Source organism: Patella vulgata, chromosome 3, assembly GCF_932274485.2.
Source record: "Patella vulgata chromosome 3, xgPatVulg1.2, whole genome shotgun sequence".
Taxonomy (NCBI): domain Eukaryota; kingdom Metazoa; phylum Mollusca; class Gastropoda; family Patellidae; genus Patella; species Patella vulgata.
In genome coordinates, this window is record NC_065881.2 from 64,645,278 (window position 1) to 64,671,082 (window position 25,805).

Genomic DNA, 25,805 nt, shown 5'->3' on the forward strand with positions numbered 1-25,805 from the left:
TTTCCTGAGGTGAAAACATTAATGATATGTCTAACAAGTTTCGTAATCATGCTGGTGTCGTTAAGCTTATATTAGTTTTCGCTGGCGTTAATATTTACATAACGTAATGGCAAGTATCACCTCCCTTGAGGTTAAGTCTCCTAAATCGTCTTTACCCAACTTAATCCCCTTACAATAAAACCCATGAAAAATAATCTATCCGAGTAGATATCCATTTGATCAACTGAAAAAAACAACGATGACGTAACACCCACGGAGTAATCATTTAAAAAAACTTCAAATGAAAAGATTTCTGATACACGCATATGTCGTCAGTTTATCCATTCAGTTTATCCAAACTGTTTATGGTGTTAATTATACATTAATATGAAATGAAGTTTAACTTCCCCCTGTTCTGCACCAACTGGACTAATGAAGATGGGCATATGTCATACATTGTGCGATGAGGGGAATTTTGCCCTTACTCATAATATTTCAAATTCCTACCGTAAGTTTTCTTTTGCGGATTTTCGTCCCGTTCGAACGACTAGACACAAAATTATAATCAGGTCCTCCGACCTAGATACATTAATATGCAATAAATGATTAGTTAACAGAAATGCACATATAACCCCCTTCAAGGGGCATTAACTTAATATACTATTCAAAAAAAGTAGGGGATATTTGAGTTTTAAGTGTTATTAAAGTCACCTAATGAAACTGACGAAGAAACAAATGACAAAATGAAATGAAGTTCACATTCATCGATTTATTCCAAATGATCGTTAGACTAAGTAAGGCACAGACTGACCATTATAAGGGTAAAATGATACCCGGGGCCAAACAGCAAAGTTACCACAGCATCACAACCAAGTCAGTAACGGGTAAATCCTCCTCTGTTTGCCAAACAAGCATTGATCCGACGTGGCATACTCCTAATGAGACGTCTAAGGTCATTTTGGTCCAGATTGTCCCATTCCTGTTGCAACGCCGCAGCAAGTTCTTGGACATTGGCAGGACGTTGTTGACGTTGACGTAACCTCTGTCCAAGCATGTCCCAGACATGCTCGATGGGGGAGAGGTCGGGACTCAGTGCTGGCCAAGGTAATGTGGTGATGTTCTGTTGTTGGAGGTAACCTGTAACGATCCTGGCCCTGTGACATCTTGCGTTGTCATCCTGGAAGATGAAACGGCGGCCATGACGTCGTGCGAACGGCACAACATGGACTGCCAAGATGTTGTCCCGGTAATACTGGCCAGTAACACGCCCTGCAACAACATGTAAAGCCGTTCTTCCAGCAACAGTGATGCCTCCCCACACCATAACAGAACCACCCCCAAATCGATCATGTCTGATGACGTTAACGTCTTGGAAGCGCTCGTTTCGACGACGCCACACCCTCCTACGTCTGTCCAAAAAATCAACAGTGAACCTTGACTCATCTGAAAACATCACATTGCTCCAGCGTCGATTATCCCAGTGTTGACGATCCCTACACCAACGACGTCTTGCCTGAATGTGATGATCTCTCAAACAAGGGATCACGCGAGGACGTCGGGCGCGAAGGTGACCCCTATGCAGTCGATTCCGAATCGTCTGGCCACTCACTCTCACACCAGTGTCTGTTTGAAGACGAGCGCTGATCTGATTTGCTGTGATGACACGATTTCTCAAGGCCAAGGTACGGATAAATCGATCCTGGGCTTGAGTTGTCGCCCTTGGTCGACCTGAGCGTGGTCTGTCCTGTACAGATTGTGTATCACGGTATCTGGACCATAGCCTGCTTATGACAGACTGAGAAACATTCATCGTCCGCGCCACAACCGCCTGTGTTGTGCCGATCTGTAGCATGCCAAGGGCACGTAACCTTTCATTTTGGGTAAGCCGACGCATATCAAAATTTATTTTCTGGTCACTAAAACAATTAAACTGATGTTTCCACCCTGGAATTCAATGCCACAATGACTGTAACATTCAAAGTCAGAGTCGTGCAAATCTTGGGTTGGACCCCCATGATGATCCCAAGCATCACCTGCATTCCATGCGGTTGCTATTGGTGCGTTTGGGCGTCACATGTAACTGGAAATGTTTCTTCTGTTAGGTTCTATAGTGACTTTTTTCGTAGTCATTTGCATATTTTAGTATTATGCCCCCAAAATCAAATATCCCCTACTTTTTTTGAATAGTATATTATTTTTCCTTCTCTATATAGATCAATATTGATACCATTGCAAAGCATTAACTGTAAAAATAGTCACGTGCCTACCTGACAAATATATAAACGAATTCACAGGGTGTCGTTTGAGTGTACCTGATGAACTGGTATGACGCAAAATTTAACCTCAAAATCATTTTACCAGGGTAGACACGGTGTGCATATTGAAATCGGCAACTAAATTGATTACAAGGGCGGACTTAGAGATAAAAAAAATCATCTACGTATGCGTAGTATATACAATACGTCTCCTGAGTATATAGTTTATCTTCCTTGGAATATAGCAACTTTAAACTGTGTTCAGCTACAAATGTTATAATGTCATCCTCTTGAGATTTATATGCATTGTTCCGATTAGTGAGAGTGGCGGAAGATTTGCATTGTTCCGATTAGTGAGAGAGGCAGAAGATATCGAATTTCAACAATTTCCATTTATTAATTACTGACCTATTACCCTCCATAATGTTGTGTAAAGACAATCGGTCGGCTTTGATTAATAGTGTGGAATATTTCATTGTTCGACGACTTGTATTTATCTGAATACAGAGATGCGAGTTACCTTATTTTCTTGTTTTTATGAATCTGTATTTACCACGTTCATAAAACCAATTAGATCGTGTTGCCTCCATCCATATAGACGGACAGGAATGGGGTTTAACATACTGTCAAAAATACGATTCGCTCATTTTGAGACTAGTCTTTTTGAGTGTTTTACATAGCTGTTATTTGGTTCTGGTTGTTGACATTTACATAAACCCCGTCGTGTATTACGACGTACAACCCCAACATTACTATGTAAATTACCTTCAAATCTGATAATCTGTAGCCAAGAATGTGGTCAACAAAATTATTGTAGGAATAAAATGTTTTAGCCGTGGGTAATTGATAAGTAGCAAAGGGTAGAGATAATAGTCCGGATAATGTTTCTGGAAGTGCTTATTATTCCAATTTCTAGAAATAAAAAATGGCCAATAATACCAGAACTAGGATGAGTTGTTTGGCTATTATACTGGAGATAATATGGGGATGATTAAAAGTATTCATGTAACGTACGGCTGCCGTTTCCAATATCCCCCGGGTATAATGACAATATCCTTCCAATTGATCCTACCAATACGTGTACGTCTTCCACAGATTGTCTATTCAGGGAATAGTGTGCGTCCAATTTCAAAACACGTATTGTTTCGTAAGAGTTTTTATTATTATTATTTTTTATTATTTTTTTTTTTTTTTTGGCCGATTTTAGTCAGAAGTTGCAGCCAAGATTGTGCATGGTGCAAACATTCTGCCAACGTAGCTACTGTTGGCTTCCGTGCAACTAAATATTGAATATAAATTTGGGTCATTTTTGACAAACAGGAAGTGTTTTACGAATGGGACAAAAAATAATCTCGGATTGCCCATCGGTTATTTCTCAACGGATCGTTTTCGGGTTTTCATTTTTGGATTCGTTGGACTAATCCCATATGGGCTCTGACTGTCGGTTTTTCGAAATTCGGATGTTCGTTTGATTAGATTAGCATAAAAGATTTGCGAAAGTTTTCTTCATCATTTTTCTGACACTCAAGATGGCGTATCTCCGTCACTATTTGAGGTATCAAGTTAAAACTTGGTAGGAATAACGAACACATAGTTCTCTCCATTTTAAAAATAGACCAAAAATGACATATGGCAGTGTCAGCCCCAGATTATATCTTTCATTTTCAGAGACCTTGCTCGATAACATTGGATTTTACAAAAAAAAACCCATTAAAATCGATATTCAGCCGTCATTTTGATTCTGATTTTCGAAAACTTTTTGTTTGTTTGTTTTTTTTTGTTTTGAATCTACTCCAAATGGCAACAATTCTTAGGGAGCCGATTTTTGAATTTTGATTTCGTTTATTCCCGGTTTCACTTTGAATTTTCTTCGACTTTTCAACTTATATCTGGTGTTCTAACCTTTTAATGACCCTTGACCGTTTCATATATTATGACCCTCATGTCTACTAACAATTAATATCAGAATGTTCAGTCTTAAAGTATAACTTCCGGTTTTATTAAGATTTCAAAATGACAGGCTTTTCCTCTTTAGGTATTGGATCTTACTATACCCAATAATGCATGGCGTGACGTGACAAGGCGTGACGTGACAAGGCGTGACCTGACGTACCGAAACACGTCAGTACTCTTTGGAGTTCTAGTTCTAATTCGTGTAGATAACTGTTTACATTCAATTGGAAAAAACCCGAGAGGAGTAAGTATCAATGATCATAAGGTGCAACGCGGAAATATATACCAGAGATTACGGGAAAGCTAATTCTAAACACATAATGTTCGATTTTTTGGCGACAGAAGCAGCCACCGCATTTCCTTTCTGTGTCGATTACTAGTATTAGTATGTACATCCGTCCGAAAATCTCGAGAATTAACATATCTGATCGCCGGAGAAAAATGACTCTTTTAGTATATTATTAGGGTTGATTTAAATTTCTCTTTGCATTATCACATGAAGGCACAGATTGTACCTTTTGCGCAATGGTTCGATTTAACGCCCAGGTCCCATTACGAAGGAATGGGTGTCACTTCACTTCATTTAGAGACCTATTTGTTTCGGAAATTTCTTACAAAGGTCTAATCTCTGCTCCATAGGTCCAGTCTTTGAACCTGGGGTCAATTTAAAACTTTAACAAAATTCTAAAAGAAAAAGAGCATCCATTAGTGATCCAAGTTGACATTCAGATAAATTTTCGTACTTTGCCAGTAAAACTGACATATTGGATTATATGTGATACTGTGTTCGTGTACGGCTATATATTTTGTTGGACGGTTTTGCTACACGCTGCGTAGCTATTATACTTGGAGCTCGTTCAAATTCACTGGTCCCAGTACGTTTTTATAATGAGAAGACTAATGTGCAGAATTGTTTGTGTGAGTGTTATGAGATCTCCCTATTCAGTTTAACAGGAATCGGCTTATGTTACTCGATTTGACCGAATTTTTTAACTGAACTAAGTATTTTGAGACGATTGATTTTGATTATTTCTGTGTTTTAATAGCAATGTCAGGGTTTTGTTTCTCAAATATTTACCGTCAATATTTTAAATGAAAGTTCTACCTCCGTAGTGTTTATTTAACGGATCATAAACGATGTGATTGAACACATAATACATTCAACAAACTCAGTTATCAAAGGAATCCAATTGGGCGTTAATCAACCCTAAAACTATAACTGCAAGTATTATATTGTTAGGTGAAACTAGTCGGTAAACGCGAGATCGTTACTGCAGGAAACGATCTGAATATTCAGTTATATAAGATATATAAGCGCATTTGAAAAGGGGTATTAGAATTGCGGATTTAACATTCCCATTAGTCAGGAAATAGAAATACTGAAGGCTAAAAATGGATTGGCAAACGTTATCTGAAGTCAAAAGTCCACTCAATGCGACCGCCAGGGTCTCGAGTTCTTCTTACATAGCAATCTCGTTGAAACATTCCGATTTCTATGAAACAACATTAAAAGCTTTTTGTATATACATAATGTTTTTAATGTATAGTTAAGGGATAATAGCACAAGTTGGGTTAAAAGCACAATTTGTTTCAGAAAACCCATAGAAAGAAACCACACACTAGCAAAGCCTTGGGATATAATTTGTACGCAGAGACTCAAAGTACAATGCCAATTTCGTTTAAAATGAAATGTCAGTTCCTGAAGTTGGTATTTACATGCAGCAGACGCATTCGATTTCATTGTATCTGGTGGCTTTGTGTCCATCCATTATCTTACCTGTTATAGAACCAAACCACTGATATAGAAGTAAAAATGTGTTCTGATATTCTTATCACGACTGTAAATAATGATCATGGTCGCCTACTGTCCACTTGCCCTAGGATCATTAACTTAATGATGCTCATTACATTCTCTCTCTACTTCAAAAAAAAAGAAACCCAACAAACAAAGCAACAATGTCGATAGCCCTTAGTATTCAAAGGTTGCCATGTATCGTTAAATTAATATACGTCTGAATTATTTTCTGCCCTCCCTCGGGGTATCTAATTTCTAATTATAACTAATTAGTCTAAGGTATCAAACGAAGTAATTGTGGTATATAGATAAGATAAGATAAGATAAGATGTTTATTGCGTCAAAACGTCCATTGATGTGTCGTTTGATATATGGATGTCTACTCTGTAAAAAATATCCATTTTTTATGTGGCCGAATTCCGGAGTTTAACACCTTTTTTTTCTGTTAATCGATGGCTTTTTTGGAGAAATTGTGTTAATAGTGTGAATTATTCCTTCAAATTACGTGTTTTATGTATTTCCGTATTCCGTATTTTTATATTAGCGAAAAGATTGTCTGTGATATCACTTCGGTGGAAGTGGACGTTAAATAAAGCGTATAAAGTCAATGGTTAATTCAATGAAATTTTTATCACCTTCATGCTCAGGAACCAAAATTTACCAGGATTTTCTTTTCATCTGTATTTGAAAATGGAATTTATGTTAATTGGAGGAATTTCTGTACATTACAGGAAAAACAAATAGGGATAAAATTTTCCTGATAATTTTTGTTTCCGGAATTGTTTACGTTTTTTCACGGATATTTTTGTTACAGTTAAGTGTGGGGGTTTTTTTTATCATCTTTTACACTTCCTCGTCCCCGCACTTTACCAAGTCATGGAATAACAGTACAATTTTTACTTTCTGAAAAAGATTTAGAAGATTAATTACGGGTTTTATGTGGGTCGATAGTTAGTAAGGAACATCCAAGAGGGATTCTAAATAACTCTATACTGTCCATGCCAAGAGACATTCTAAATAACCTACTGCTTATACCAAAGTTAGGGTTATCTCTTACATAATTGCGGTTCATGCCCAGTCATGATCTAAATTGAAGTTCCCAACATATGAAAACCGCCCTTTGCCTTTGTATGTTTCATCTTCAGGTATACACATTTGAGATAAATTAACTAAAGATTATGTTGTATTCTTTTTCAGGTAAACTTGTGCCATTTTTAGAAGGAACGGCATCGAATGCTTCTGTTATTGCCATGCTTATAATTGGTATAGAACGATTTCAAGCTATCTGCTTTCCATTGAAACTCAGAAACAACAAATTATTCAGCAAAACGACCAAGCTTGTGACCATAGTTGGATTGTGGGTATTCTCCATGTTGTCTAGTGCACCGTTCCTGATTATCGCTGTCTACCGTGACTCTAGATATAAAGATGGAACACCCATCAAAGTGTGTCGTCTCAATATGGTGGAACCCTGGGAAAAATATTTTATATTAGGAACCTTCATCGTTTTTTTTATTATGCCTTTCCTTATTCTGGCCATTTTGTATATTATATTGGGAAAAACAATCGCCGTGGAGCACAATGTCTTTAAAGATGACACAAATGGCAGAAATCAGAAGAAAAGGGTCAACACTACTCGACAGGTGGTTGTCATGGTTTCAATCGTAACCATTCTTTTCTTCATCTGTAATTTGCCTTATAGAGTGTTCAGTTTGTGGGTGATGTATGCTCCGCGGGGAGCGATCCAGCGATTAGGTTTTGAGAGCTACTGGAGTCTACTTTGTTTTGGTCGAATCATGCTGTACACAAATAGCTGCATCAATCCTGTTATATACAATATGGTATCGACTAAATTCAGACGAGCGTTCAACAGTTACTTGTTTCGACGGCGGAATACCTACCATTCGGAAGCTGGCACGACCTTCAATTATTACCCCACAGGAACCACAATAATGTTAAAGAAACGATCATTTAGTGTTCAGTAATGAGAGAAAACCAGATTTGTGTGATCGAAGTGGCATTAATTTTCTATGATGAAATATGACTAAAATACATTTATTGTGTATATTTTTCTAAGTATTCATCACAATAAAGATGTAAAAAAACATTTCAACAGGTGCATTTTGGTATCGGGATCTCCTTTCTGATCAATTGTGTTTATGTAAACATTCTTCGAATTCCTATTTATGGTCTATAGAAACTGTTTTGATATTGAACATTGAAGGAACAGCGAGAGTTACGACTTCCAGCCAAGATAATAAAAAAAAAGTTAGACTAATAACAGGAAGTGTCCGTCTAGTTAAGAATACCACAGCTGTAATTACAAATTAAGCATTGTGGTCTTAATGTGTGTCGTCTATTGATGTCGACTGAAATAGACTTCAAATTGGATTCTAAATAAATCTATAGATAAGAAAAAAAACGGTCGTTAATAGAGGCAAATCTTCGCTTGAACTTGTTTGCGATATCACTTGGTGTGAAACCGGACATTAACCCCTCGTTTAGTAGTAGTAATAGTCGTAAAAGTACTGGTGGTTTTGCTTTTCAATATCATATCTTGGCACCACAGGTATTTTGTGTCTGTTCTATCTAGCCCTTTTCAACTTTCGCCAAATAAAAAACAATTGGCTAGGTTTTAATATGAATAAACGAGAGAAAATAAAATAAAGTGAACAACAATCTATATTGTGTTTCTGGATACATGTTTTATTGTATCAGAGTGGACAATTTACTGTGATGTATCGTTTCTTTTGGCATTTGTTACATTCCATAATTTGTATCGTTAACAATTGGTCGTGTTTATGTCTGCTATAAAATACATGTAAATACATTCCAAATTCAATGTCTTTAATATAGTTAAACAATTTTCAAGAGCTGGGATGAATATATTGTTTAGACCATCAACTAAAAGCATCGAAACTCAATTCAAACATTTGCCAAGCTTTCGATGACTTTATTTCAATATCTGGTTTAATTGGCAAAACATACAACTGGTGATATTTAGAAGTACACGTACCTTTAGAAGTTCATAAAGATATGGTTTATATGTGCAGTGCAATGCTTTAGTCCATGCTAGGTCAAAGACCTGACATTTCAGGAACACTATTCAAGCACGATGTGACCGCGAAAGGTCATCTAAGGGTATTTCAAAAATACGTCTTTTGCTTTAAACAATTCTACTTGCTTTTGTCCACATTTGTATCTACTGTTTTCGTAGTCCCGTCATCATCTATAGTTGCTCAAAATAGTATATTATTATCAAAGTTTTATATCATAATAAAATGACGTTAAATAAATAGTTTTCATTTCTAACCCTGACTTAGTGTATTAAAATTTGTTTAATCTCTTCTGGAAAGTTTTGCAGTCGAACCAACGATATGGGGGTATATAGGTTCGTGTAGATGGGGTCTGTGTGTTATTTCCTGTCATACGAAACAATATAAACGTTATTGACAAAAAGACAAAGTGCCTTAAATCGAATAATTTGATTCTATTCTTTTATAGCACCTTTTCTAACGCCTGGCTTTTTCATTTTATTAGATACTTGTTCCATTTGCACATTCAAATATAAATGTTATTGTCTTTTGTGTGTAATAATGTGACACAATCAACCACAGATCAATAGATATAAGTCGGATCCAATACAGCCGGTGGTAAAACATTTAATACAATGGTAATGACGGTTGATCTCATAATCTGTCACTTTGAGCAGAAAAATGCAATTATAGAAATCGGTCATTGGACTGTACTTTGACATGCCGCCCTTTGGGATCTCGTCAGCCGATGATTAAGAGGAATTTTCTTGTTAATCCTCTCAATACGCCATTTATCTGTTATTCTAGGACAACCCAATGTTAATAAATGGTTGTTTTCGTAATAATTACATACGTAGGCTAAAGAAAAACAGTTTGCCGTGGCACAATCACATATGGATATTATGGTTTGGGCTTATTTTGACAGCATTATTCAGTTACATTAAACGTGTTCAAATGCAAAATTGCTGAGTAATACTAATAGAGTGCTTTGCTTCAGTTTAATTCTTGGAACAATATATTACAGTGTACCCTAATCTACATTATCTTCAACAATTAAATGTCCTTATTACAATATTATTTAAGAATTATTTACTCTTATTTTCTTTGTGAACGCGATACTGCTTCTTTTTACAAACAAACTAAAGTATTTTTGGCGATTTTTCCGTTTTATAAATATGCAAATATTGGTTCAATTCCAAATCTAATACATGACCAAATCTTGGATCAATTCCACTCTCTGATTCTATAAACCGCATCTTGGGGATCTATGTCATACCAAATAACTAAGATCAGTAGAGCCATAGTCATTAGATCTCGCTCTTATTTGTCTACTAAAAAGTGTCACGGGTATTGTTAATTTCTCTTTAGCCTCTGGATGTAAATGCACGGTTATAAAACAGACATTAAGATAAGATAAAGGGTATTATTTATTGCATAAAAGGTCAATGCATTAGTGCTCATGCTATTTGATATGGATATCAAAGGGTGATAAGAAAGCTGCTTCATCTGACCTCAATAGTAATTACCTCAAGGGACTATTCCTATCTACACAGTAGTGCACACGACACAAAACGCCTTATATTATTTTAATTGATATTGACAAGAAAACACAGATGAGCCAGTTCTATTTAAAGATACATTTTTGGAGATTAGATTAGTGCTGGTAGTTCGCACTATAATAGTTAAAAACTAGATAATGTAAAGGGAATTTGCCTAGTCTCGATTATCCACTTTTTGATCTAATCCAGTAAATATCGCAGACTAGCGATGCCGTCGAGAGTTGATAATTGTCTGGATAAGTTAATTAATGTCTAATTAATAATTTAGATAATAATTCAGACCTAAAGAAAGACCTGTAATTGGCAGATTTAGCTCTTGCATAATGTATGTTTAATCTGAGCGCTGCGTTTTAGTCCAACAGCAGGTCGACAAACCTGGAAATATAGTCCACCTAATGTTTTTGATGGATTTCATTTTCAATTGTGTAAATTTAAATATTCAAGATCGCCGCTATGAGGCATTTCCGGTTATTTGGTTGGGTAGAATTCGTGACAAATTCTCCTCGCATATGAAGGTGGTTTTTGGATCCAACTAAATAACCAGAACATGTCTCATACCGGCCATCTTGAATATTTAAATTTGTCCAAGGGTGCAATGTTGGAATCATCTGGATTCTGAATGTACACATATTGAAGATGTATAATCCGTCAACATTCCTATTTTGATTGATATGGTGCTTTTTAACATGAAGAGAATTAAATACGAAATGGCTCCAACGACTGTAATATGAAAAGAGACAAAGAAGGTTTGGTTTGCGAAATTTGACTAAATATTAACAAAAAATGGGTGTGACACCACCCCTGGGGGTTGGGACATGCACCAAAATCAATAGTTGCGATGAGGGTTCCAAGACAATCCATTAAGAATTGCGGCCTGTAGGCAACACACAGAATAAATGGATGTGGCTCTGTCCCTGGGGGTAGGGCATGCATCAAAAACAATAGGGATCATCCTTGGGGTATAAGGAATATGTATGTAACGTAGGCGACACAGACACACAAATTGGACCTACCAGGTGAACTATATTCCCATGTCAAGGCTTAAACTTGAGTTTGGCTGCCGGACAATTTGACACGACATATAATTTAAAAAATTACTGAACTACTTTGAATTTAGTCATACCATGAGCACGGTGCACACACACACACACACACACACACACACACACACTCACACACTTTAAATGTGCCCCCTAAAGATTCCCTAGCAATGGGTACTTTTGAGGAAATTCCATTCGCAAACAGATCCTTAAAAACCATCTTTTCGCAGATGACACTCAAAGTTATATAACGTTGGAACAATCTGATATATCTGTTTAAAGCGATGGAAAAGCAGACTTTAGACATAGAAAACTCTCAAATTGGCAAAACTCTATTAAACCAAAAATGTAAACAACATAGATGTTCATCTGAACTCTAATCTGGGCATGGGTAAACAAATTTAGGCTATGCTTAAAAGTATTAATTTTAAAGAAGCTAAGTCTATAACTCATTATCATCCTAAGTCTTCGATGTTGAAAACACGAATTATTTGTCAATTTAAATCAACATTGATGTTGTAATCTTACCGGGCAAAGATGAGCTTCATATCCAATATTTAAGACAAAATAAACATTTTATATCGTGTACCATAATGCGTTTCAGCGTCATTTGTAACAAGGAACTTGAAGAAAGAGGCTAGACATATTCCACAATTCATGTCAAACGGTGACGTCATATTCTTATCTGAAGAACATGCACAATAAATAATATCGGTATAGACTGGAATAACCAGATGCTAAAGATTGACATTCGATTGAGACTTCTGGCGTATTTCGCCGAACATAACTGATTTGAAATTAGAGTATAAAAGGAAACGACTGAATGTAAATCAATTTATATACATTCACATTACATTAATATATGCATTGCGACCCATTTGTGCCAATTTCTAGGTCCCGAATATTAGCGATTTAGCTCTTTTAAGACTGGAGAAATTCGAAAATTCCTTAATCGTGACACGAATAAATTTCTGGTTACCTCAAAATTCACTTTTGCATAATCTACCTGAAAATATAATAATCAACTTCGGACATTTGAAAATAATGCAGCCAAGATAATAACAAAGATTAGACCAAATCACCAACGATTTTTAAAGACCTTTATGGGCATCCAGTCCGCTAGCACATCAATTTTATAATATTGTCTATATTCGACCCTGTATGACTATACATTACTTCAGTACCTTTTCCATATGAACACAAACAAACCTCCGAGAAACCTTCGACCAACAAATTAGAAATCCTTTTTACTTAAAGATGCATTATGTAAAATGTAGATACAGAGCTGACAGTTCTTGTCATAATAGTACACAAACAATAGATAACGTAAATGAATATATTGAAAATTTCAGTCAAATTACTCTATTCTGAGCGAAGTTATGAATGTTTGAAATTCTAACAAGAAACATTCGATTTTCAAGTACCATTGCTGTTATAATAAATCATGTCTCGATTGTCAGTCCTGTCATTGACTGCATTTCGTCCATTTTAACGTTAATCGATTACATGACGCGGGTGGTCATCCGATGCTCTAGAGTTGATAATGAGCTTGGCATATGAATAAATAATAATTTATATGAAAATTTTAAAGCGAGAAAAAAGACCCGCATTAGGCATAATACATCTTTAAGCATTTTTCCAGAACTAATTCAGGTGATAAATCCTATATTATTAAAGATTTTATGAAAGAGACACAAGACATTCGTTGTCGTACTGTAGAATTAAATATATTTTAAACTAAATGATATATCGGTGATCATATTTTCTTCTAAACTAAATTCGTGATCTAATGTTCTTGTAACGATATTTGTCTTTCAATGTGTCTTTTATGCGCCTTCCTCTTTTATCATGCTTAATGTTTTATCGTTGTTGTCATCATTTATTGTAAAAATTGTATTTATGGAAAGCGCCTGGGGGAGCTAGCAGCTGAATAATGCCAAAGCTTAATAAATTACAATATCATTTTTATACGCCCACATTTCTGATAATTACTGCCAGAGTTATGGCCTTTGATCACTTCAAAATATCTTGTGGACGCTCTAGAGGCCAAAGTTAATATCCGATTGACTTTAAATTTATACACTGTGTTTAAGGTCATGAGACGAAGAAGCCTATTGATTTTCAGCGATTTCTGATAACTACTGCCAGAGTTATGGCCCTTGATCACTTCAAAAAATCTTATGGACGCTCTAGAGGTCAAAGTTAATATCCGATTGACTTTAAATTAATACACAGTGTTTAAGGTCATGAGACGAAGAAGCCTTTTGATTTTCAGCGATTTCAGATAATTACTGCCAGAGTTATGGCCCTTGATCACTTTGATTTTCAGCAATTTCCGATAATTACTGCCAGAGTTATGGCCCTTGATCACTTTGAAAAATCTTGTGGACGCTCTAGAGGCTAAAGTTAATATCCGATTGAGTTTAAATTTATACACAGTGTTTAAGGTCATGAGACGAAGAGGTTTATTCATTTTCAGCCATTTTCGATAATTACTGCCAGAGTTATGGCCCTTGATCACTTCAAAAAAAATCTTGTAAATGCTCTAGAAGCTAAAGTTAATATCCGATTGACTTTAAATTAATACACAGTGTTTAAGGTCATGAGACGAAGAAGCCTTTTGATTTTCAGCGATTTCAGATAATTACTGCCAAAGTTATGGCCCTTGATCACTTTTAAAAACCTCTAGAAGCTAAAGTTATCATCCGATTGACTTCAGATTCATACACAGAGTGTAAGGCCTTGAGACAAACAAGTATATTGATTTTCAATGAATTTTTATGACTTGAACAGCTAAATCCATGATGTTAAAAGTTTCCTATACTAAACGTTAGCATGGGGCAAAACTTTATAAAAACCAAACCAATTCTAATGGTTTTCTGATAATTACTTAATGAGTTGTTACTCTTAATCAGATTTTAATGTATTATAAATGTTTCATTACCGAAAAAAGTAAAAATATGTGACAACTCTTGTTGACCGCCCGGACGAGTTAGCTGCTGTGGGCGTATGTTTCGTTGCCTGGCAACCTATCTTTTACGATGTTACGGTCGTAATGCTGGAATACTGTCCTCTTTTTTAAAACAAAAATGCTAGTTTGTAATTTAATAAACTGCAAAATGCATGCCAACAGCGAGGCTGATGTCCCCCGCCGAAATCCCAAAATAAATAGATGAATATGACCTCACTTTTAATCCCGACAAGAGCAGACTTATATATTTTCCATGCAAACCCTCTGAAACTGGAAATCAGGATCTTAAACCCATTCTTATAAACGGCCACCCCATCAAACTTGTCGAATCTGAATCCCATTTAGGAAATCTGCTTCATAGTTCGTCAAAACATGAACATTTACGTCCATGTATAAATAATTTTACTGTTAAAAGTAATGTAACATTAAGAAATTTTACATTCTCCTCATCTAAAGTTAAATATAAATTATTCAAAACTTATTGTATGCCCCTGTATGGGAGCCAACTATGGGATTTCTCACAAAAGTCATTACTGAGTTTTTATGTAGCCTGGAGAAAACAGGTTAGGAAAGTATTCAACATTTCCCCAAGAACCCACAATAGTTTATTGAATATTATATGTCAGGATTTGTCAATTGAAACTCAGCTTCATAAACGTTTTATTAAGTTTTGTCATAGTATTATACATAGTAGTAATTTATGTCTTCATATATGTGGACGTACTGCGTTGTTGGGAAGTCAGTCTACTATGTGCAATAATATCAATTACTTATCATATCATTATAATATAACAAAATACAATTTAGAACGTAAGTCATTGTTAAATATTGTTGATAAAATAGAATGTCACGATAAAAGTTCTTGGAAGGAAAATGATAAGAGAATAGGAAATGCTATACGAGAATTCATAGATTTAAGAGATTGTTCACCATCTGAATATATAAACTTAAATGAAATAATTAATCAACTCTGTATTAATTGAGAACTTGTATATATTTATATGTATTTTTTTTTCATATTTATTGTACTTAGTGTACGAATAAAATTTATTATTATTATTATTATTAATTAATAGCACATTTATTTTTTTCAAAACTATACACTAAGTTTCATCACTCTCTATCAGATAGAATCAAAGTTATCTTATCCCAAAGCATCGACCAATGAAATTGCTTAGCTCTGCTTAGCTTTAGCTCGAAATGTTAATCATTGAACTCGGTCAAGACATCCACCTAATGAACATCTACATCAAGTTTAAACATTCTACCTCAATTAAAAGCAGAGTTGTTATGTTCCAAAGTCTTGACCAATCAAATTGCTTATCGCTATTTAGTCTAAGCAGAAAATTTTCATCATTGAACTTAGTCAAAGTAATGATATGATGAATCTACACTCGGCGTTTCATCACTCTCATTTAATTAAAACTAAAGTTATCGTGCCCCAAAGCATAAACCAATCAGGTTGTTTGTCTCTGCTTACCGTAACTCCATCAAGGCATTCACCTAATGAACGCCTAGACCAAGTTTGAACATTCTAGCTCAATTAGAAGGAGAGTTATTGTGTTCCAAAATCTCGACCAATCAAATTGCTTATCGCTCTGCTTACCCTCAGCAAAAAATGTTCATTATCGAACTTAGTCAAGATATTGATGTAATAAAGCTATACACCAAGTGTCCTCACTTTCACTTAATTAGAACTAAAGTTATCGTGTCCCAAAGCATCAACCAATCAAATTGCTTATCTCTGCTTACCCTAAGCAGAAAATTCTCATCTTCGAACTCCAGCAAGGCATTGACCTAATAAACATACACGCCAAGCTTGAACATTCTAGCTCAATTAGAAAGAGCGTTATTGTGTCCCAAAAAGTGTGACAGACAGACGGACAGACAGACGAACCCATTTTAATAGTCCGCTGCTTTCTTCGAAAGGCGGGGGATAAAAATGTTAGATGGTGGGAGGGTATCAAAAATTACATATAATCCAATGTGACAGGTCCTAGTGTAACAACAGTGTCAACTAACATTAAATTAAAATTGCTGTCTCTTTAATATAATGATTAGAGGAATTAAATTCGATTGAAACTTCTGGCATATTTTGCCGAGCGTAACTGATTAGAAATTACAGTAAAACAGAAACGATTGAATGTTAATCAATTTATATACATTTATATTACATTATTATATGCGTTGCGACCCATTTGTGTCAATTTTTAGGTCCCAAATGATAGCGATTTATATATAGCTCCTTTAAGATTGGAGTAATTGGAAAATTGCTTTATGGTGACACGGATAAATTTCTGGTTACCTCAAGATTCACTTTTGTACAATTTACCTGAAAATATAATAACCAATTTCGGACATTTGAAATTAATACATCCAAGATAATAACAAAGATTAAACCAAATGACCAACAATTTTTAAAGACCTTTATTGGCACCCAAACCCCTAGCACATCAATTTTATAATATTGTCTATATTCCACCCTGTATGACTATACATTACGTCAGTACATTAACCACCACATGAACACAAACAAACCTCCGAGAAACATAGGACCACAAATAATTAAAGATGCATTATGTAAGATGTAGATACAGAGCTGACAGTTCTTGTCATAATAGTACACAAAAATAGATAACGTAAATGAAAATATATATATATATATATATATATATATATATATATATATATATATATATATATATAGATAGATAGATATTAGGCAAACATCTTTTAAAATCATTCATTTCTAACCCAGAAAAATAAGGCGCCCCGAGAAATTGCGCCCTCCCCCCCACCCCATCCAAAAAAAAAATATTTGACAATCTTTCAATTATAAAATAATACACTTGATTATGATCACACAGTGATGCTCTTAGGGCACTGATCAGTCGATCGGTTTTAAGGGCGCCCACACGCTAATGGGTTCGTTTGCCCTGATCGAAACTTTCTTATTATCACATACGTGGAGGCTATGGCGCCCCACCACTCTGCTGCAACCCCACTTTTAAAATCTTACATACGGCCCTAATTCTTTCCTTTGACTGTCGGTCTTTATCTTAAAGTGTTTCAATAATATCTGTTAACTGGTCTGGTCCAAACTTGGCAACCCATGCTTATTTTGACCTATTCGAAATATATCGAACTCAAAGAGCTCGCTAAATAATTAAATTTGATTGATAGGGGTCGAGGAATATTAACACGGACTGTCATTTACAGAATTGGGTATATATATAACCCAGCGGTATTGATTTGAAATCATGTACAAAAGAGCAAGATCGAGTGTGCTTATTAGTTGTGTTTTACAAAATGTCATTCGATCTACATCTTGGGAACTCAGTTTTAGTAACAACAACATGTACTTGAATAATTAAAATGATATAATATCAACCTAAGTTAGATAATAGAAAATAGAAATGAACAAAGATATACATCATTTAAACCATGTGTTGTCGGTTTTTTCAATTACTACCGACCGTATTCACAAGTTTGTCAGATATGGAACTGTCTGACTTCTAGAATTAAATTCTCAACATCTAGACATTACCTCAATATTAGATATGTTATCATCTTGTTCTATAATGGTCCAAATACATTTTTACACAATTAAAGGACAATATTGGTGCCAGTCATTATCACATACGTGATAGGGCTGGTTAAACACATTTCAAATATAATTTTAACACAGGGATCATTGCTACAATAGCTGAGTAATACAGGTTTCCTGAATCGGAAGTGACGAACGCCAAAGGAAAACACGTGTCATACCTCTATATAACTGACTGATGTGATGAGTGATAACAGATACACGGCCGAATTTCTACTCACTAATAATTCTTTCCAATTTGAAACGTGTTTAATTAGTTCTATCACATATGCGATAATGACCGACACCAATATTGTCCTTTAAACTTTTCTTGCAGTTTTTCAAGAAGAATTAACCAGGCTGTTTCTTCGATAATAAACCATATATACCAATTTCGTATATGATAAGTCCATACCTGAAGCAAAATAGAATGGATTACAAATCTGACCTGGAAAGAAAATTGATTGGGATTCATGAATATCAAACATGGCTACAAAACATAATGAGCAACATATCTAATGACATCCACAGAAGAGCGTTCCAAGTGACACATCTTTAACAACTCACTGATACGTAACATCACCTCAAGCAACCCTTTATACATGTTTCTTTTGTTGGTTTTTGCTTCAAATGGTCCATTCTCGGATCAAAACAGGCATCACTTGGATGTGTAACTGATTACTTTGTCTAATAACAAGGGTAACGGTACGGGAAACTGAAAGCCCCCTCCCCACACACACACACACTAAACTTACTAGTAGATAGTTCTCTGTGTGCAGAAAGCAATGGCTCATACCCCCGTGCCTTCCTCTCGCTGTTTGGCCTCTTTTGTGTCAAATTTTCTGGGATATAGGAACTGCTATCATTCGCATAGTTCTATGATCCTTACCAAGACATTGTTAATAGCTACACTGTTAAAAATATTTTGGTTATTTTACCCTAAAATTACGGGCAGCAAAAGTTGCCCCTAAATCATAGGTAAAATTACACCATTAGTTATTTAACAATTTACTGTAGAAGGACATATCTGTTAATTTACATTTCTTGTAAAAATACATCACAATGTTAATTTACATTTCTTGTAAAAATACATCACACTGTTAATTTACACTTATTAAAAATACAAATATTGGTAATTTTCAAGCAAGATTCGAGCAATAGCCCCGGTGTAAAATATTTCGTATTAATATCACTTCAATATATATTGAATATCGATAATCCTGTTTGGTAGACGAGAGCATGGTTCCAGGCTTTCAGATGTAAGCTCGCGGTACTATCTATTTGCAGGCATTATAACCCTGCTTTACAGACAGTCCGGCTCAACTAACACTGGCCAATCGGTTTAATTTACCGTCTTCAAGTGAACTTGAAAACGAGATAATACAACCTACGGCCAGAAAGTCAAAACATTTTTTTTTTATGCATTTAAGAAAATACTTACAAACTGATTAACGTACGCTAAATATCAATACACTTTATAGATCTTATAAATAATGGAAACTAGATATACATTCATGCAATATACTAAATTTACAAGATGTGATTGTCCATATTATGGTTAATAAATTGAAATGAATACCATACGAAGATAATTATTAGGAATGTTTCGTTTCTATGGAATACTAAAATACAATAAGAGATAGTAAATTTACCGAATAAGTAAATTTACCGAATAAGTAAATTTACAAAATAACGTGAATAAACGTAAGTCTGTAAAATGACATGCTGGCTATGTTATTTTCCGCTCAATATTTTAAGGTAAAAACAAATTCTTTAACTGCTGTAATTTTACTTATATTTCTTACCTAAAAGTAAATTACATAATAATGTGAACAAACGTAAAATTTTAAGGTAAAAACAAATTCTTTAACTGCTGTAATTTTACTTATATTTCTTACCTAAAAGTAAATTACATAATAATGTGAACAAACGTAAAATCTGTAAAGTAACACGCTTGCTGCGTTACTTTCAGTTCAATTTTATTACATTATATGTATTTTTACAGGATTTTGAATATGTCTTTGATTCCATCGCCACTTATTGTCAAAAAGACATGAAACTCGATAAACATACTTGAAACTCGGTAAAAATACATTAGACTTGGTAAAAGTAGTATATGTTGTAAAATATACCGATAATTGAGGTACAAAAAACCCTTGTACTACTGTAATTTTACATACATTTCTGACAGTTTACCTGGTGGTTGTCGTAACATCATTTGCTATTTGGTTGTGGACTTCAACGGTCACTGTGAATTGGTTGTGTGTTGAGAAATGTTAACAAAAATATTTCAAGGTTTGCTTTCATTACTATTGAATAAAACATTTCTGTGATTTCAACATTTTACGACAACCAATTTGGGTTACGGTACATCTTCCTATAGTTTGAATACACTGAACATTACTGTATTTTGACGTTACGTATGTAAAAATAAATTATTTCACTGTAAAATCACCTGTATAATATGTTTTTTTTACGACTATTTGTTCTATCACTCCTGTTTGGTGTAATAAAACATACATTTGTAAAATAACACACAACTACGTAAATATTTTACCACATTCTTACGGTAAATTAACATTTATTTCTAACAGTGTATATACATAATACGTCTGAGTTGGTACAGAAGTGATAGACAATTTACACGAGGTAAGGTACAAGAGCAGGGCCCTATTTCTCAATATCTTAACTAAAGATAAAATCCAAATTTTAGTAAATACTTTAATTTTGATTGGCTAAGCACTAAAATCAATCTAATATTATCCAATCAAATTACTGTCGTTAACATTTTTGTTTCATTTCAGTCCGTAGTTCAATATTTTACCAACTGCTTTACCATTAATGCGAGTAATATGAATGTAATCGTAAATCGCATTGATAAAATACGAGAAAGTGGAGATCATTACTTATTTGAGGACTTCAAATAGCTAACAAAGTTTGATTTCTCCTTTATAACACTATAGATGAACAGATTTATCATCGTGTACCAATGGTAAAATGTTTATTTTGTCTTGAATATTGGATATCAGAAGCTCATCTTTTCCCTGTAAGTAGCGTTGCCAAAGGGTTTTTAAATACACAAAATGTCTCTAATATGATTATTGCACTGCAAGCGTCAACTATTTAGATTCAATAATCTGAAAGAATTTTGAAAAAATATTGAAAATTAAAAAATTTATGGCATTTTGAAGACCGCGAATTGGAGGCACCAAAATACGGCTTTTTTTTAAAAACGTAAAAAACCTGACCGAAGCTAATATCTCAGACACTATAATAGGTAGATCCACGAAACTTGCAGAATTTGAAGTTCAAGATGTACTGGATTGAATCAAATTATCGGGAGACTCTTCGGTTATATAGTGTGTGTGCTACAGACTCTCAAACTTACGACCGAGACAATTTTCGTTCAAGGTCACAGCAAAAAAATGACGTGATAGTTAATAACAAACCATGTAGAAGTCCCAGGGCTTTGAAATATTTACTCAACCCGTTTTTTGATGTGATAGATACACAAATAATGTTTTCACATTGTTATCGTGTTTTTTTATTAGGCATCAGCTACTCGAATTGCATTTTTTGACTATACCATGTCAAGGTCATACAGAAAGTGTAAGGTCACGGGTCAACTGTAGGTCTAGAGAGAGAGAGAGAAATGGGGTTTAACGTCCACTCGACACAAACTAGGTCATTTCGGGACTAACATAGGGTTTAATTTTATTTCAATAATTCGCTTGCGCGTAGGGGTCTTTAGCAGTGGGAGGAAACCGGAGGACCCAGAGAAAACCCACGAGGTTGGACAGGCGACCCTACTCCTTGTCACGTACAACCGGGGATTCGAAACCACGCCAGTCGACTCAATGACAGACTTTCTGATACAGCACGCGCACGCTAACCATTCAGCCATCCAACCCCCCTGTAGGTCTAGAGGCTATTAAAATATTCACAGTCTTTTCCTGGATACATACACATGCAAAACACACAGACAAAAATAGTTGTTTCAGGAATGGAAAATCACAAGTATTATGATCAATAAAAATATCTTTATTTCAATTAACAAAATCAATAAAACTTAAAATCAACAAAAATAAATAAATAACAGAATTTTTCTGGGTGAAAACTTATGACCTAAATCTAAAAATAACAGAAAACAAAACTGTGTATCATGATCAACATCAATCATATGAAAACTACCAACTACAAAACCAAAAATATAAAACTTAAAAAAATTAACAATATATGATATAATCACAGGGATTACACATGACAAAATAATTTCTTTTTTGGCATGACTGGACGTCATCAAAGTCATATGCAAATACAAAAAGTTACATGTATAAGTAATCGAATGTTATGACATTATTAAAGAAAGAATCACCCCTTCTCTATAAATAACAAATATCTCTGGTTATAAAATTTTAAAAAAAAAGATGTACAACAATGAGTAAAAAATTGCATACAGTGATAAAAAATATCAATGCTGTATTCTCAGAACTAAAGCGTGGAGTGAAAAGTGGCATGAATCTTGGAGCTTGCGTCTGTGCCTGGAAAATAAAATTGATTTGGTACAGAGCAATATAATCCCTGGCCTCTTCCGATTATGTTTTTTAAAGTTATAATAAAAGAGTGCTGCATCAAATAAACATAGTATAATAATTGTCCTAAAGTACAGATTGAAATGCCTTACTTGAGATTCACTTTCTCCAATTTCTTTTTCACTCTCCTCAGAATCTGTTATGAATAATGGTTGTGAATACTCTTCTTCCATAGTAAATATAAGCTTTAAAATAAATGAGATACACATTTTCATTTTGCCTATGCCAAGTCAGTCTTATTTCAATATTTGGGGATATATTTTTCTCAAAAGTCCATTTTTTTTTTACAAGTAATGTTATTAAATTTGCAAAAACATCTAAATAGTTCACACTTAAGTTTGCAAAAGTTAGGTTAAAAATAAATAAATCATTCATTGTGGTCTGATCCCATACACGCACCTACCAAGAGTTGTCTTTCCCTGATTCTTCCCCGGTTCTACTTTCCGTCTTATTGCCAATTCCTACGGGGGATTTTGGCAAAACAAAAGCTCAAACTATACAAAATATATACCAGGCTATCCAAAAATGTCGATATCTCGAGCGGAATGCTCTTTTTTTCAAAGTTTCTATTACATTTAAAAATTAAAAACAAGAAAAATAAGCGAAAATTCGATCAAAATCTTACCTGCTATGGCAGTCCGCTAACTTCAGCTCACCAGGTTCCGGAAAAGTGCGACGTGACCACGTTTTGACTTCCTGAATATTCATGAGACCCCGTAGTAGAAACGGTACATTTTTCGGTCAGGTTTTTTAGCACACCAATAATAGGACAGCCAGCGCCTCTAGCGGCGTTTGGCATCGCTACTGTAAGATCACAAGACCAATGTTGATTTAAATTGACAAATAATTCGTGTTTTCAATGTCGAAGATTTTTGATGATATTGAGTTAGAGACTTAGCTACTTTAAATGTTGACCAAATATGATCACGAACTTTTATGATCACCAACCTTTATGTTTTCTCAGGAAATCTGTCCTCTATTGTGTGAAATTTGAAAAGCTACAGGATTCTTCCTCCCACAGTCTTAATGGTCCATTCAAAACTGTAGCCTATCTCTCTTTCACAATATTTCCGGAACATGGGGGAATAATGGAATAACTACAAAGCTGAATACCGACAAGGAACGACCTCGTATGAATCCAATGAAATGACATTTAAAACAACTGAAGCCTTAGGAAAATCTTCTAATATCTCTGTAAAAGATGACTGCCTTCAATAAATGACGTCATATCACGCGGTGTCAATCATTGGCTCAGTGGCGCGTGCATTGTTTACATAACACGTTATAGATTTTACTCATTTTAATACCCATTTACACTAAAATAGGAAATAATTTTTACCTACAAATACTTCAAACGTCTTTAATTTTTTTTCTAATACATAAAAAAAATGTTTTAGAATTTAATTTATTAAGTTATTATTTGTGGCTCATTAAGTCGCATCGATGTCATTCATCCTTAACAGTGATTGTCGCGGCCTAGCGAATATTCACTGCTGATCAGTGTGGGAGGGGTGAGGGCCTAAATAAATAATGGAAAGTCACTGAACGCTGAACATCGATGAGGTTAATGCTTCACACCAAATTTGGAAACAATCAGTTGAAAACTTTGCCCTTTATATCGAGTTAATAGCATGTTATTAGAAAATCGGGCGTAACTGAGGAAAAGGACACTCGCCCAAGAAGGCATAACTCTGGAAAGTACGGTGGCCTATTAGTGTCATTCGTTAATCTGAACCTTTTTCTAGTAATTTACCTCATATGAGAAAGATTCACTCTGCAATACAATGAACGATTTTTTCGCAATGAAAACTATGGTAAATAAAAAAACCCACGAAAAATCTTTTCTCTGCTGTGTAAACCCTTTCTTTGCGGTGGAAACCTAAATCTTTTTCATATGAGGTAAATTACTAGAAAAGGGTATAGATTAACGAATGGCGCCAATAGGTCGCCGTAGGAAAGTACCTCGAACGGTGACTATTGACAGAGTTCGTAATATCATGACCTCAGTGCTTCACTTCAAATTTGAAAGAAATCCGGTAATAAAATGTAGCATCAATCACGTTCACAATCCAATTGTTGACGGAAGGACGGGCATGGGTTAAGGCATAATACACACACGCTGACATAATGGGCGTATAAAATGTATTATAATTCATTTGACATAATCCTGTTTATGAATCATAATAAGCTTGATAAAGTTTAACAGAGTCGATCATTTGTATTGCCAGGGTCTACCTTGTCCGTGATATGTTAGTCTTGACAAACCTGGAAATATAGTCCACCTAATGTTTATTGATGGATTATATATCTTCCGTATGTGTAGGCTCAGAATCCGGATGATGCCACCTCGGAACCCTTAAGGAAATTTAAATATTCGAGATGGTCGCCATGAGGCATTTTCTTGTTTTTTAGTGGGGTAAAATTTGTGACAGATTCTCTCGGACTTCGGTTTGAAGATGGTTTCCATAAGAATTCGACCCACTGAATCCAATGAGCTTGCAGATTTCTCCTAAAATACCGGCTAATTCTTCTAGGGGGTCAAATTCAAAATGGAGACTAATAAAGTTCCCTGAAAAGGTGTTTAATATATTCAAATATAGATTTTCGTTGGATTATATATCTTCGATAAGTATACATTTAGAATCCGGATGATGCCTCCCTGCCCCCCCCCCCTTGGTAAATTTAATTATTCAAGATGGCAGCCATGGAGCATTTTCTGGTTATTTAGTGGGGTAAAATTTGTGACAGATTCTCTGGAAGCTCGGTTTAAAGGTGGTGTCTATACGAATTCGACCCACTGAATCCAACAAGCTTGTGTATTCGTCCTAAATGTGACAGTTAATTCCACTAGGGGGTCAAATTCAAAATGAGGGCTCATTTTGGCGGGAAACTAATAAAGTTCCCTAAAAAGGTGTGTAATTATTGAAATAGAGGTGTCAGTTACTTCCGATATAAACATAAAAACATGTTCCGACCAAAAGATATTCCAGGTTGAGCGACCATATTTGGCGAGACATAACGAAGTTAGTAATGTGATAGT

At 34.9% G+C, this 25,805-nt stretch overlaps 1 protein-coding gene and 1 long non-coding RNA gene across 2 annotated transcripts in view; one reads left to right on the top strand and one right to left on the bottom strand.

The window, feature by feature from the left end:
* Window positions 1–9,294, top strand: part of LOC126816404 (neuropeptide CCHamide-2 receptor) — a 57,732-nt gene extending 48,438 nt beyond the window's left edge. Inside the window, exon 2 of the mRNA XM_050542892.2 lies at window positions 7,180–9,294. Coding sequence (XP_050398849.1) covers window positions 7,180–7,967 — 788 coding nt within the window. The 3' untranslated portion in view covers window positions 7,968–9,294. The remainder of the gene's footprint in view (window positions 1–7,179) is intronic.
* A 12,625-nt stretch (window positions 9,295–21,919) lies between these two features.
* On the bottom strand, window positions 21,920–23,533 carry LOC126815009 (uncharacterized). Its single transcript, XR_007677826.2, has 3 exons — window positions 23,391–23,533; window positions 22,858–22,950; window positions 21,920–22,714 (listed from the first exon to the last, which is right to left on the bottom strand). It is a non-coding gene; the product is annotated as an uncharacterized LOC126815009 (long non-coding RNA).
* Between the last annotated feature and the right edge of the window lie 2,272 nt (window positions 23,534–25,805).